Source organism: Coccidioides immitis (genome assembly GCF_000149335.2).
Source record: "Coccidioides immitis RS genomic scaffold supercont3.2, whole genome shotgun sequence".
NCBI classification, from domain to species: Eukaryota; Fungi; Ascomycota; class Eurotiomycetes; order Onygenales; family Onygenaceae; genus Coccidioides; species Coccidioides immitis.
The window spans coordinates 3,297,796-3,312,686 of record NW_004504309.1 but is presented as its reverse complement, the minus strand read 5'-3'; the positions used below and the strand labels follow the sequence as shown (position 1 = coordinate 3,312,686).

Here is a 14,891-nt window from a genome sequence, read left to right as displayed (position 1 = left end):
AGTCAATTTTACTCCAGCTGCATGTTAGTTAACTAGAGAATGGTATAACGGTTGGACTCTTCATCACTAATTCCTGCTGCTTACTTTCATGCTTGATGATGCCCAAGAAGGTTCGTGTGAGACAAGTTCGGGCCGCAGAGCCCGATAACTAGTTATCGCTGCAACGGCGGGTGCTCGACCTCCCACTAAGGGGGACGGAGGAGTTCTCCGACGAGTAACTTAATGATGTAAGTACGGAGTACGGAGTACAGAAGATCCAAAATGGAGAAGCACTATAGTAGAGTCGATGAAAACCCCATCTATGCATACGGCAGATCGGCATTCCTCGGGCTGCTGAGTTCAACTTTCAACAGTTGAACAGCCGATTGATCTTGAGTGACTAGCGGGATTGTCAACGCCGCAGGGCATGACTAATGCAGACATCTGCACGGTCTGCAGCATACGAGAGCCGAACAATGCTCGACAATATAAGCCAAAACGCCGCTTGCACATTGAAACCGCTGCAGAACTGAAGCGCACCAGCGGCCAGGACGAAAGAACAGCTGTTGTCAGTGTAAAATGGCTCATATCGGAGATATGGCTACTTCCAAACGAACTGTCACATCATGCCTCAGATGTCGCCGGCGAAAAATCCGCTGCGGGCGTGAAAGGCCCCATTGCCAGAACTGTATCCGCTACGGATACGAATGTGAATACCTCAATTCAGTCGCTGGCGCATCAGGCTACAGCACGCTTGATAAAAGTCCAGCTAACTCGTCACAATCCCTTCAGGGCCATGATGAGCTTCGAAATAGAGTCAGCCACTTGGAGTCCTTAGTCTCCAAGCTGGTGGCCCATTGCGGCGGCCTGGCTGCCGTTTCTTCTACTAATACTCCACCAGAATCCGAGACGCTTCCATCGGGTTCAAGAGATGTGTCCGAAGGCGTCATTTCGGACTTGGGAGACTTGCTCATCATAGATAGCGAACCCAGGCACATGGTGGGTTCCTATTGGAGAAAATTGGCAGCTCAGGTAAGACCAGTCTCTTCTCAGAATTATCACACCAATGTGCTAAACTAAAGTAAAGCATAGGGACTTGGAACTTCTTTTAGAAAGCCATGACCAAGATGACGGTGTCGATGCAACGTGCGAAACCACGACCCCCGGGTTAACTCCGTCTTTCTTGTTTGCACCGCCAGATCCAAACTTCCAACCACGCGATTGCCTTCCGGAATTTCAAGGAGCAGAGAGGTTGTACGCAATTTTTCGCAGTCGAGTTGATCCCATCACTCGTATAATCCATAAACCTACGTTTGAGACGGATATGAGGGCATATTACTTCAATCCCGCAAAACTCGGAACATCCCCCAGTGAATCTCAACAAGAAGATTGGAAGAATACCAGGACAGCAGCTGCATTTGAGGCCCTTCTCTTCGCAGTGTTCTATGGTGCTCTGAACAGTCTATCGGAGGAAGAATTCTTGCAGTTTTCCCAAGTCAATAACTACGTTGGGGACTTGAATGACGATGTTCTCCGGTCGATAGTTCAGGACGAAAGGCAGACGAAACATTCATACTTGCGAATATTCTCTTTTGCATTGGAACAAAGTCTCTTGAGATCTCAAATCCTCGAGAAGCCGACTCTTAACTCAGTCACAGCGTGTTGCTTGTTTCTGGTAAGCTTCCACGCGCTAAAAAATGTCTAGAAGTGGCTCATTAACCCAATATGTATAGTTTGTAAGCTGCGCGGAAGCCGATGTGCCGTCCCTATACGCTCTCACTGGGGTTCTCATGAGGGTTTCGCGCACCCTTGCACTCCACATGGATCCTGAAGCATTGGTTCTTATAGCAGGGAAAAACAGACGGCGAGGAAATCATACCCCGGCCATTATGGGGCCTGTTGATGTTGAGAGGCGCCGACGGCTTTGGCATCTAATTTTGCAGTATGTCAATTGCTTCACAGCCAGTTGATGCCATCCTTCCCACTGACTCGATAAAGTCTAGATTTGATGGTTAGCGAAGCACATGGTGTCGATCCGGAACCACTTCCTCTAGAACCTTGGCCAAAAAACGTCGGGACTGCCTTGCCGACAAATCTTGATGACACGGAGATTTTTGCAGGGAACGCTTTGTTGGATCAAAGTCCCGAATTAGCTGAAGACCGTGGACGAGTGACTGAAATGACTATGCAGCTTGTTCGCTTCAATACGTCATTATGCCTCCGACGTCTGACCTCTCTAAAGGTGGAAGATATCCGGGCAGGAAGCAAAGATGCGCAGAGCACCGTTGCCCCTCGCATGGAAGCCATTATTGAAGAGATGGTGCAGCGTAATGAGAAATCCCATCTACGCTATTGCATTAAAGATGAAGGATTCCAAAAATACACACTGGTACTTGGAAAATTAACTGAATACAAAGTTCGGCTCTTATTCTATCACCGATTCCTGAAAGAAACCGAGCCATCAAGGGACGATCGTTCCTGGAATTCAGCGCGCCAACAGTAAGCAGATATCCGTTTGAACGCTCTTCCAAAGGAATTCTAATTAGAATATTTTAGGGCCATGAGTTCGGCAGTTAATCTGATCAATATGTACCAAACTGCCCTCACTGATCCCCTTGTCCACCAGTTCGAGTGGCATACGCGCAGGCATTCGCAATTTCATGCCATGCTGCATATCCTCAATGAACTCTCGACCACTGACATTGCACAGCTTGACACTGAGACCCAAACATTGTGCATGCAAGCATGGGCTGCAATTGATAACGTCGCAATGGAACCAGCTCGGCCCTCCAAAAGTGGCAGCGTTGAGGAAAAGCTTTGGACATTCCTACAGTGTCTAAGAACTCGAGTTCGAGCCCGCCTATCTATTGGCACGGTGTTCGACAACAACGCTATGCCTGAGTCTTTGTCGATTCCCGACTTGGACATGACAAATGCATTCAATGCTTTGTCAGCATATCAAAACATGGATTTCGGAAGTAGCATGGATTTTCTTGATATTTTTTAAGGCAATCCTCAAATTGCCACCCTTGATCTTAATACCATCAACTATATGATTATCATACATTAACTACGGAGTGGAGATGTCCTGACTTAATCCCGGTTTCTTGATGTATTTCAGTGCTGAGGGATGCTATAAATTCCTAATAGAAGCCTCACTGATACATTCACTTAGATCCACTCCTTCGCACCTGAAATGAGACCACGTCATCTGGCGTACGAGTGAACCTATCTTTTCTCAGCTTGGTCTCGTCGGTTCCCGCGCTAAGCGTGAACTCTTCCAGTGTTGTGACTAGAAGAAGCTTAATGATTATGTTGGCAAAGTTCTTGCCTAAACACTTCCGGGGTCCCATGCCATAGCCGTGGAGACTGTACCGGGCTGCGACTGGTGAAATCGAGTCCCAGCGTCCAGGACGGAATTCGCTACCGTCCGGTTGCCACACGGGTGAATCTTTGTTCAGTCGTTGAAGATCTAACACAACAGCGGTTCCGGCGGGAATTAGATAGCCCCCAATTCGCTTATCTATAGCCGTAAGCTCGGGGAGGGAGTACCCTGTTGTGTACTGTGAGCCCTTTTTGGAACTTTTGTTCCAAGACTATCTCCAAGGTTTATAACTTACATGTTGGGGGGTTATTTCGGAGTACTTCCAAGTATGTCTTGTGAAGTATCGTATCTTCTTTTCGCGTATACTCAGCAATCTCTGCGGCACTTTTGCCGACAGTCAATATCTCGGAACGAAGGGACTCTTGGACCTCCAAATTTTTCGCAACGCTGATCAATGCGTAGCCCATCATGGCCGAGGTCACATCAATATTTGTGAAAAGGATTTCGTCCAATGATTGCATATACTGTCCGGTCCGAGGTGTCAGTACTTCCACAGTTTGCAGGTTGTGCATAACTTACTGTGTCCAATGTGAGCTCCCCAGCTTCCACTCCTTGATACATAACTTCAGCAGGACAAGATTTCCCGGTCTTTATTTGAAATAATTTGTTAGAACCATTCTTACAATCATACGAGAATGAATTGCTTTCTTTTCTTTTCTTTTCTTTTTTTTTTTCTTTTTTACCTTTCTTGCCTCCATGATAGTCTTGAGGTTGAGTTTTTCCCATTCTCGTTCATACTCACTCAACAGAGAGTTTGCTTCTGTTGGCAGCCAGCGGTAAAAGCTCTTTGTTGGCCATTTGCTAAAGAAGGCGATATTTGTGACTTTTTCATGCAATGCATTCAATGCCCATAATTGTTCAAACATCTATAGGAAGAGACGTATTAGCTGCGTGATGACTGGGAGCAGAACAAGCATCAGCAAAGAGGCAAACCTACATCTTCAGTGAGCATATCTTTGTACAGTGCCAATGCAATCAGCCGGAACGGAAGCTGACGACAAGCTGAAACAGCATCAAAATCGAAACCATTTCTCGTTTTTGAAGTAACCATGGGATCATCGGCTAGGTTTCGAGCCCAGTTGAGAATCATCTCACGACAATTTGAGAGCATCGATGCCGCCGTGGGGAAGGAGAAATGGGGTTCCAGATGGTGCCGAGCAGTCCTCCACTTCTCTCCGCTCTTTACACCGACACAGCTACCCAATGTCCTAAAGTCCACAGTTGTTAATGACCATTACCTCTAACAACAAGGCTCCGTGGACACCGAGGATTTCCCTACCGTACAAAATAGTCCCCCAAGTTGCAATCAGACCGCTTCATATGGTCTATTTACCAGTTGTCACTGTTAGCAGATGTTTTCCTCCAAATAGGACAGGGACAAATATACCCGTTGCATCTTTAGCAAGAAAATCTCTAACCTGCTCTGGGGTTGAGACAACTAGCTCCATCCTCCTTCCATTCTTCACCATAAATGGGTCCTGTCCGAACTTGACGGAACCCTCTTTGGACATATCTTTGCTGCAATGTGAAACATAAAAGTGTCAGCTACCCTAGATTCACTCCGACTGGGACTTTCGGATACTCGATATATGCTTACCCATTGAGGAACCTGCGAAATCTCGTGTCCCCAGCCATCAGCTGGAGTTTCTTACCTGCATTATTCTTGAAGTAGATTGAATGGTTGGGGATCTTCGGTGCTTGCGCATTCAATATGAAAAAGGCACTGGCCACTAGCACGATCAACGCTGCAATTAAGCTGTTTTGTCCTTGGAGGAATGGATGGAGAAGGACGAATTCAATGGACGAGACTAACGGTCCGCCGTGTGTCACTGCTGTCCCATTCATTATAACGACAAATTTTGACTGGCTATGGAAGCTAAAGATGTATTTGAGGTCGAAATAGCTATAGGGGCAGGTGTTCTATAAATACAACCTAGGCGAGGGCCCGTCTGAGAGTTTCAATGCCGCACATGTCCGTACGTCCGCATGTCGGCCGCGATGTCGAATTTTTGCATCGCCATCCGCGTCACTTGTAATATGAATCACGGTATTTCTTCCGTCCCATACATTCTCGACCCGATCAGCTGCGGTTGGCCCGCTTTCTAGCATCATCTAATCACCCAGTAACAAGCTCTCACCAGGAGCTTCCTCATGGATCGTGTTTTCCCACGCCCTTGAGCTTCAAAGTACGAAGTGGCAGACGGAATTGACTGATTCTATCCCTGCACTATTCTTTCGTGTGACGGCCTCCTGCTAATGCGTAATACGTTTCCTATAACACATATCATAAGAGTTACTAAAGATATATATTTAGAGATCAAGTTCGGCGAATATACAGAGTCAGCCCAATTCCCTGTCTTATGCAGCTCGGCCGAAGCGGAGCGAGAGCGGCCGGTCACCCAGCCGCTCAGCTTATGTGCCCTAGATTCATTCACAAGGTCGTGTTTTTGAAGATCAGCAACTTGAACTCCTCCGTACGGAGTGCATCTAAACATACAACGCGTGCAAGGAAAACGAAGCAACCCATAAATCTCCACCCCCAGATCCACTGGCGCTATTCGAAGCCAATAGTAGGGCCCCAAAAAATGTATCACTCGCTCAACCCTGTAAACGCGGAATAGGGGAGCTACACAGAAATGCACCGGGCATCCACGCTAGAAAAGGTTGCGGCTGTCGATCCTATGCAGAAGCTTCCTGCTGGAAAATTCGAGAGCTGGAATACCAACACCATGTAACTCTACGACTCCGTATGTTAAGCCTAGCTTAGTTAAACCCGGTAGGGTCCAATCTTGGTACCTTTAACCCGTGGCTACTCCGCACTCTGACATTGGAAATTGGCACGCTGTGGCTCTCGTAAAGGGCCTAAGGAGGATCCGTAAGCTTCGTATCCCACACGAAAGCACATCACGAATTTGGAGCAAAGGACGACGACAAGCTCAGGCATGAAGCTTGATTTAACGGTGGCTTCCTAGGCGCAAACTTAAGAGTACTTAAGTAACTGTTGCTGTTGCAGACATGACAACCGGTGGCCAATGTTGCCCTGAAATCTTCGCCTTCAAAACTCCACCATGGCAACAGCACTGTTTCCCGTTGGAAAACATAGCAGACTCACCACGGTCACCAACCACAAGGCTTGTTATGTTCCGAGTCTCCTTGCCGACATGGTATGCGCGGCCTCGGATGCAAGAGACGCACTGGATTTGTTCCTTTCTCTCTATAATGATGACGACGGAAATGTGTCCACCACGGGATATATGGCTTTCGACGCGCATGTGGGAGACACTTCATGCCAACTCCGTGCTTCCATGATCATGATGCTCCTGCAACACCTTCGCAAGGAGCCCACGAATTCATTGTTTCGAACGATGGTGTCACTATTAATCGGACAACTCGAGGACCTCATAAAAATGGCGAAAACCACGTGCCGCAGGCTGACGAAAGTTGGCGAGAGCCCTGAATCTTTAGGATTAAGCAAGAGTGGGGAGAGTCGTCAATCGCTTTTGGAGAAATTGGGTTGGCAAGAGCCGGTGATGTTAGGGCAGGACGGATTCAGCCCGTACCTCGCTGAGTTATCCCAAGTTTCGAGAAAACCAACGCCGTTAGTCGGACACGAAAGCCCTCAGATTTCGTGGCAGTTTCGCCGGCACAATGTCACAATCGGTGTCACCATATCTATGTCAGGACAAAAATGTTCGCCATACCCTTCAAAAAGCCGTCCCATTGCGGAAAAGATGACACCCGGCTCCCCCGAAAACTGGGATCCTTCGAACTTCTCCCAGGTGGTACGCCTGATCGTTTACAGCTATATGCTGTCTAAATACAAGCGCTTCTGTCGACGTACGCACGTTGTGGGTGCGGAGTTGAACCCCAAACTACCTCTGTCCGTGAGAGATCGACTCGTCTCACAGGATTATGACACGACAAATCGAAGGTTCCTTCTTCTGACGGGACCTAAACGATTTGAACAAGACTTTGCGTCGATGCAGAACTGGGTTGGCGAACTTAGCTGTTCATGGCTAAAGCTGTTGGCCAGCAGGTTTGGAGATGACAAGCTGCCAAGGTAAACAAGCTTCCCCGGGAAACTCTTATCATATGAAGCATCTTGGCAAGCTAACACGGGAATTATCCTTGCTAGATTGTTGGAGCAAACGACAAGGATTAGCCCCAAAGGCTTGACTTCGGTTCCCAACTATATCGGATTCCTAGCTCTCCGGCAGTTCTGGGCCCAGACGATAGTCCCAATTCTAATCATGGAGAAGCGATTTTGTGGATCAGGTACGCAGTATATATAAACGGCGTTTTCGCAATTCAAGGCTTTCACTAACCTGTTCGAAGGATTTCACGTCAACTATTTCATAGGTCGTTCTGAGCCAGACGACCAGGCAGGTTTTAGGAATTGCCCGAAAATCCTTGGATCACCCGTTCGCTGGCAACTGACAAAAGTAACGGCCAAAGAGCTGTTGTCGTCAACAAATGTTGAGCCGCATATTGTAATATCAGGGAATAGCCTGAATGGTACTTACGATGACTATATGAGAATTAAGTCTCCGGCTCATGTCCATGATGATGACCAATGCCCAGATAACTTCGAGCATTGTCAAATAATCAAGGCCGTGAATATGGATCGAATCGCGTTAGCAATATTTGCCGAGCATAAGCATTATTCGTTCGAGCTCACAGGTGAAGATGGCCGGATTGGGGAGGCGGAGGTTGTAGGAAAGTTCATGGAGGAGGCAGATCCGTGGTTGAGAGGGGATTGGGAGAAGCGCAAGTATGAAGCATTCGATTTGGGCACCGGTTTCTCGCTGAAGACAATTATGTGGCAGCATGTAGTGCTTGAGACTGTTGGAAGAGCGGCGGCACTCATGGAAGCCAACCTGGAGACAATTCCCCTTGGGGCTCCAGTCTCCCTTTGAATGCGGTTGGCGCGGGGGTGTATATTCTCTGTAAGAACAAAGAAAGGTGGCGAGTAGGATAAATGAATGAGTACTCCATACGAGATAGAAGAATAGCTTGTTCACAATTTGATTTCTGTTGTTGGGGCCATGCGTCTCGAATTGCAAGATCAGGATGAACTATGGCAAAGTCAGCAAGAAGAATCCAACCTCTGATCCGAACAAACATATATATACAGCCAAGCTTAGTCTTGCCCCAAAAAAATACAGCGAAGATTCTCACAACAGGCATGTTTGGCCGTATTACTCTAACCGGGGCTGTACGCGTGCGCGGCGTACGATACGGCGGCCTCCCGCCTCGGCCGTCCTCGGCCGCGTACCACGGTCAGAAAGTTAGTATTTTAGTCACAGGTCGCCCACATTGAAAATCGCAAGCTTGCTTTTGTCAAGCAGCAGTGCACTGTTCAAAGTCTATTGATTTCACTTGTTGTTCGTTCATGGACAAGATGGCAACCGCAATGGATGTGGGCCAGGAGGAGAAACAGGTCGGCTCCCCGATCAGCGAAACAAACTCCGCTTCCGAGAGCACGGAATCACCACCAGAGGCTCCCAAGTATGTACCGCCAAACGGTGGAATTCGTGCCTGGCTGTGTGTCCTGGGTGGATTCTGCTGTCAGTTCTGTTCATTTGGGTTTTTGAATGCGTATGTCTCAAAAATCCGGCATGGGAATCGATAAGAAAGCCGGCGATTGGCTGACAACGAGAATTCTAGATGCGGGATCTTTCAACTCTACTATGAAACGGATATTCTGTCCAATCATACATCGTCAGCAATATCATGGATTGTCACCATTCAGATCTTCTTGATGTTTTCTCTTGGCCCCATCGTGGGGGTGCTCGTTGATATTTTGGGACCGAGGAAATTGATCTTTCCTGCGTCGATTCTCGCTCTGTTTGGCATATTTATGCTCAGCTTGTGCAACAAGTATTGGCAGATTATGCTTGCGCAGGGAATTGTTTACGGTATTGGTGCGGCGGCGACATTCCTACCGCCACTAATCGTTGTTGGGCAATGGTTCTCCACGAAACGAGGACTAGCAACGGGTCTGGTTGCGAGTGGAAGCAGCCTTGGTGGGTGCTACCTTGGTGCTTATCGTAGAAACGTGCCGAGCAACCTAGACTAACGCATATGCACGGTTATTATATAGGAGGTATCATCTTCCCTATCGTGGTTTCAAGATTGATAGCCCAAGTGGGATTCGCTTCCGCTCTCCGCTGGACTGGATTGCTCATGGCATGTGTATTGGTCATTGGAAACCTCTGCATTTCCGGTCCGATTCCACCCAAAGGCAAATCGGATCGAAAATTAGCAGGGGCGAAGGCTTTTAAAAGCTTAGCATGGATCCTATATTCCTCGGGCTGCTTTTTGATGATGTATGTTAAACCTTTCCCGCTTCTCAACCTAAAAGCCGGCTGATAGGTCGATATAGGTGGGGATTGTTCGCGCCCATCAATTACTTACCTCTGATGGCACTCAAGGCCGGAGCTTCGAAGATGCTGTCAACGTACACGATCTCCATCGCCAAGTAAGTATCCAGCTTCTCTCTCCAAAGGAACAGAAAAAGAGAGAGAAAAGAAGACCTAACTGAGGCCACTCTTTTCTGTAACAGTGCAGCATCATTCTTCGGGAGAATTATCCCCGGTGCTATTTCTGATCGCGTGGGCCAGCTAAACGTGATGATCTCAGTTGCGTTCCTATCAGGCATTTCCATCCTCGCATTCTGGCTCCCGGTATATTTCCACCCGACGAACGCGGCAATCATCGCCTTTGGCGTTGTTTACGGTATGGCCAGTGGGGGGTTTGTCAGCCTCATGTCGCCGTGTGTGGTGACGCTCTGTGACGGTAAATCCGAAGAGCTGGGGCCCAAACTGGGTGCATTCATGTTTGTGATTGCAATAGCGTAAGATTGACTCCTTCCCTCCACCATCACGCGCTTTGAACGAGAAAGCTAACCAAAGGCGCGTCGCTGCAGGTCGCTGACAGGATTACCCATCAGCGGTGCGATTAAGGATGCCTCGCATAACAAGTCCGACTTCCAGGGCTTGATATGCTTTTCAGGGGTAGTGATGATTGTAGGGGGTTTCCTCGTCAGCATGGCGAGAATTCGCAAGGGGGGAATGAAGATGGTCAAAATATAGTCCGACTTCGCTTGCTGGTGGCTAAATCTCTTCAGATTGTATTAATATCGAGCGATAGACTAGTTAGATAATAACGGACAAAATTATCTCATCCGGAGACCATGGGTAGTCAAAGCGATGGTGATCGTAGAGCTAGCACAAGGTGGACAACTGAAAAGGAGGAGTTGACGAAGTTGGCTGGGGGTTGTGGATGTGATGTCGTTCGCGAGTGGGGCAGATCAACAGTGGCTTTTCCGAACACAACGCATCTTCTCTCGAACCACGCAGTACGAAGTGCTCATACTCCGTGTTACATTGGTTTATTACGACCGTTGAGAGAGACAGAGCAGAATTCTTTCCGGCCTGCCAGTGTCATGGCCGCGAGATGCTCGAGGAACAAACTTGTGGGAAAGGCCTTTAACTTCCGCAGCTCTGCCGGGTCTGCCTTGCCCCTAGCAACTATGACACATTGACTACCGAAGACATGCTATGACGTAGGGGAGTCGCATTTTTCTTTGGAGATTCACATACCATTCCAATGCTCTTAACAGTTAAAGAAAACCAAAGCTTGTGAATCTCGGAAGAAAACATGGGATGCAACAATGGAAAACGGATCAGAGTACATGCAACAGGTTCAGGACACGAGAGCCTCGAAAGCTGCGTCGTCGTAAATCGAAACCAGCGTCCCCCGGGTCCCTGGCGTGAAAGACAAGATATGAACCATAAAATAATAAACCAAACACTCCAGAGCATCCCGAAGAGCCTCCATCACTATCACTATGCCGCCGACGCCGGAATGTAGAAACTCTTTTGTTTTTGTCTCGCCCAAATGCCCTATGTAGAAACAAGAGAAGGAAGGAAAATAAATAGATCTTCAATAATCACGATGAATAAGAAATTCCGATGGACCACGGAAACATGCTAGGATGACTCTCCCTAGCTAGAGGCATCAAAAACAACAGGTGATAATCTCGTTCCGGTGGGGAATTTTGAAAAGTGCGAGATAGAGTCGAGAGTCAAAACTATCGCCATTAACTTGGGAATCCGAATATGGAAGCTTGCGCTGCTACGCCGTCTAGCTGAAATGCGTTTCATTGTAATAAAAGAGAAGCCAACAACCGTAAATGAGATTCGTTTCAAGTATCAAAAGGTGGAATGTGGCGTGTACGCTTGTTTCGAGAACCCGCCGCCGCGCTTCTGAACCGCATCAAGAATCCGCCAATTAATCAGAGCTTGGGGGGTCGGGATTGGTTAACTGTAGTTCAACGGGGTCAGCTTTGGGGTGGAAAGTAGTTGATCAACACTCACCCGCAAGACAGGTCGAGAATAATCCTGGTGATCCTGCAGAGACACATTACTACGGCGGCTTCCATTTGGGTAAATCCCATTTTTGAGGCGTGTGTCTCTAGAGTTTGGAACTCGGAGAAACGATTGAGCTGGCGGCTTTTCGGTAGTAAGGTGAGGGCGAAAAACGGGAGTTGGGACTGCCGGTTCGTGGAAAGGGTTAAAAAGCTCGTTTCTCTGTGATCGCTGTCGTTCCCTACGACGATGGGCGCGGACGATCAAAAAGATTAATGCAATAATAATACCAAAGCCAGCCAGAGAACCGATGACGATTCCTGCAATCTGACCTCCGTTAAGGTTTGAGCTGCCAGCCTGAGGGTCAGACGTGTGAACAGGAGTATTGTTTGGGATCGTTATCGTCGCGATCCCTCCTGGAATAGTCTGAGTTGACACGCTGCTAGTCTCGGAGCTGGTAGGGTTGGTGGTCTAGAGTTGTAAAACAAACACATGTTAGCCAAGTCTCCATCAAGTTAAAGAGTTTCTAGCAAAAGACGCGGTGCAGTTCCATCCCCAAACAAGCAACCAAGCATCGCAAAATAAAACGAAATAATAACAGAAATAATTAAAAAAGAAAAAGGAAAAGAACGTGCCGGGGGGACTCAGTGGGGAGATCTTTCATACTAAGGAAGACTTCGTTGAGGTGAAAAATGTAGTGGGGCTCCCAGTCTGCGTGAGGGTAACAGTCACTGTTACCTGGTCTGCAAACGATGTTGATGAAGGTGAGGATAATGATGATGATGATGATAGGGAGGGGGTACCAGTCTGTATAACAGTGGTTAAAACTGTCCTTGAAATATCATTGGAACTGGTGCCCTGTTTCCCTGATGGCAGCGGCACTCCTCTGGAAAGAGAGAAGAAGGTCTCAAAAGAATGAGCACGCGACGAAATGATCAAAATGGAAGTAGAATCTGAAATAAAACTCGGGGTGGCAACTGTGTCGGGTCCAAGGGTACTAACCAACGAGGTGGTCGATCCGGCTATGGTGGTGGTTGGTCTTTTGTCAAGTTGGATGTATCCATAGAGTCTTTTTCTCACGCTTCCACATTTGTCCTTGGGGTATCCAGGGCAACTATCGCTGCAGTCGCTGACATCCGTGATATCTCCAGGAACGGCATCCGAACACCAGCAAGATTTACCTTGCAGAATTGCAAACGAGTATTTACCGATACACGTTTCACGGCATCGTCCATTTGATTGGAAGTCACTGATAACTGTTATAACAGGGGGAAAGCAGCGTCAGTATAAACATCGCCATTGCACGTCATAGAACAAGGGTAAAACGCGTCTCAAAAGACTTACCAGTGTCGAAGTCGGATCCAGTATTAAGAGGAGAGCAGTAAAGTAATTCAATCCCTTTGACTGGAGTTGACGATTGAAGGAAGGTGAGAACGTACAAGAACACGAAGAACAGAGCCGATGCCATTGCGTACGGCCGAGTGGTTGATATCACCGGATAGGAAGCCAAATAAGACCTTGACTGCGGAAATTTTGGCCAATATCAGCAAGATTTTCGACGGAGACTTGAGAGATAGACGTGGACAACGAGCCAACATCAAAGACTAAAGCAGGATCGAACGAGGGGATGAGTACGTTCACGGATGATGATAGCAGCAACGAAGCAGGGAACGGTGTGGGAGAAGAATGAGGAGAGGAAGAGGAGGGGGATGAGCCGAAAAAAGGAGAAAATATGTGCCAAAAAAAAAAAAAAAAAAAAAGAGAGAGAGAGGCTCGGCGGAAGGGGGCTGAACCCAGAGACTGGTCATCGCCGTGGCGATGGAATGGTGCGATGTGATGTTGATGTTTGGATGAACTAGGCGCATAGCCCTTTGGCAACAGACTCACAGGGAGGGAGAGAGATTGCGGGAGGGACGAGGGAGCAAGAGCTTTTAGATGTACAAAGAACGCGGACGTTTCCAACAAAAAGCTTTCCCTACACTGGGAGTAGACGCCATTCACAAGTCAGCACAGGCTCAGCAAAAGAATGGGAGTCAATGGCTCATTGAATGGAGAGGAAGCGATCCCATCCAGTTTTCTGGCATACATTCACGAAGATACCGCCGAGAGACCTTGAGTATTTGACCCCAGCCCGACCTCCATCTGCACGCAGAGCACAGATGCAGCAGGGGGCAGCTATGACCACAATTCTCAAGAGCTCAGTCAAAGAGACATCAAACGGCCGAAGACATCGTTGTCCGTGTGGTTGGGGAAGGAGGTTCGGCAAGACGCTACGGAGTAGACGCTAAACGAGAAAGTCGACTTATTATGTACAGGATGAAAGGTGATCGGCGGGAGAAAACGTGGGAGGCTACGTAAACTGGGCCGCGACGAGAGAAGAACATCCGTCGGAGGGGGGGCAGAGGAGAAGAAAAGCAAAGCGACCAGCCGTCAAAGAAACAAACGGGCAGGTAACGACAGTGAATTGACAGAGGCCTGATCCACGTTCCCGGCAGCAGAGGAGGAGGACGAGGTGGTGGTGGCGATGATGACAAGACTTCTGTTTTTTGATGTGGCCGAAGATGAGTGACCGATGCCAAGGGGCAGCATTTATTTAAGCTGCATCATAGCGACCGGGGACAAACCAAGAAGACGGAATTGGCTGCGTCCAAACTAACTGCGTCCGGTTACTCCGTAATTGCATAACTATTGACTACTAGTTAATCCCCGGATCGCTCATGGTCTGCACTCAAGCAATCTCTCCGCGCTTGATAGGATCCGACTGTCCAGGAACAAACCGGCTCTTGAACCTGAGTAGACTGGGCTTGTGTCCAAGTGGAGAATTCAAGCTCTACGGAAAGTTGACGCTGGACAACCACGGGTCGATCTCAATTCCCGGCTCTGTTTGCTTGGCTTTTTATTTCCGACTGGGTGAGTTGCCCTTATGTTCAACCTTATCACTGTTTCAGCAGCGCGCTCAACAGGGATTTAAGTGGATCACAGCCTTCCAGGAATTTGTCCCATGTCAGAGATCTCTTCTCTTGCTCTCTCTAAGCCCTCGCACTGTCCAATTCTTCTTCTCCCTCGCGCTCCCACTCCCTCGAGTGGGCGTACCGTGGGACGCTCAGGTACACGCACCCACCTCGACTGGTTCCTTGGAACGACCAATCCATGAT

At 48.2% G+C, this 14,891-nt stretch overlaps 5 protein-coding genes across 5 annotated transcripts; 3 read left to right on the top strand and 2 right to left on the bottom strand.

Moving 5' to 3' along the window:
- The first annotated feature begins 481 nt into the window (after positions 1-481).
- CIMG_06711 (uncharacterized protein) lies at positions 482-3,015 on the top strand. Its single transcript, XM_001242814.2, has 5 exons — positions 482-1,011; positions 1,067-1,654; positions 1,713-1,921; positions 1,978-2,478; positions 2,536-3,015. The coding sequence occupies exons 1-5, from the start codon at positions 559-561 to the stop codon at positions 2,984-2,986; spliced, it is 2,202 nt and encodes a 733-aa protein (XP_001242815.2). The 5' UTR covers positions 482-558; the 3' UTR covers positions 2,987-3,015.
- Positions 3,016-3,146: 131 nt separating this feature from the next.
- CIMG_11806 (uncharacterized protein) lies at positions 3,147-5,209 on the bottom strand (the record flags this gene model as incomplete). Its single annotated transcript, XM_012358701.1, has 8 exons — positions 3,147-3,532; positions 3,600-3,828; positions 3,884-3,952; positions 4,048-4,230; positions 4,302-4,572; positions 4,644-4,689; positions 4,752-4,882; positions 4,962-5,209. 8 exons carry the CDS (start codon positions 5,207-5,209, stop codon positions 3,147-3,149), a joined length of 1,563 nt encoding a protein of 520 aa, XP_012214124.1.
- Positions 5,210-6,432: 1,223 nt separating this feature from the next.
- CIMG_06708 (uncharacterized protein) lies at positions 6,433-8,280 on the top strand (the record flags this gene model as incomplete). Its single annotated transcript, XM_001242811.1, has 3 exons — positions 6,433-7,424; positions 7,500-7,639; positions 7,700-8,280. 3 exons carry the CDS (start codon positions 6,433-6,435, stop codon positions 8,278-8,280), a joined length of 1,713 nt encoding a protein of 570 aa, XP_001242812.1.
- Positions 8,281-8,756: 476 nt separating this feature from the next.
- Positions 8,757-10,458, top strand: CIMG_06707 (MFS transporter; the record flags this gene model as incomplete). Its single annotated transcript, XM_001242810.2, has 6 exons — positions 8,757-8,962; positions 9,032-9,390; positions 9,468-9,693; positions 9,750-9,845; positions 9,930-10,220; positions 10,293-10,458. 6 exons carry the CDS (start codon positions 8,757-8,759, stop codon positions 10,456-10,458), a joined length of 1,344 nt encoding a protein of 447 aa, XP_001242811.2.
- A 385-nt stretch (positions 10,459-10,843) lies between these two features.
- Positions 10,844-14,239, bottom strand: CIMG_06706 (uncharacterized protein). The gene is made up of 6 exons (XM_001242809.2): positions 13,823-14,239; positions 13,620-13,711; positions 13,081-13,253; positions 12,739-12,992; positions 11,746-12,207; positions 10,844-11,692 (listed from the first exon to the last, which is right to left on the bottom strand). Exons 3-6 carry the CDS (start codon positions 13,202-13,204, stop codon positions 11,660-11,662), a joined length of 873 nt encoding a protein of 290 aa, XP_001242810.2. The 5' UTR covers positions 13,205-13,253; positions 13,620-13,711; positions 13,823-14,239; the 3' UTR covers positions 10,844-11,659.
- Between the last annotated feature and the right edge of the window lie 652 nt (positions 14,240-14,891).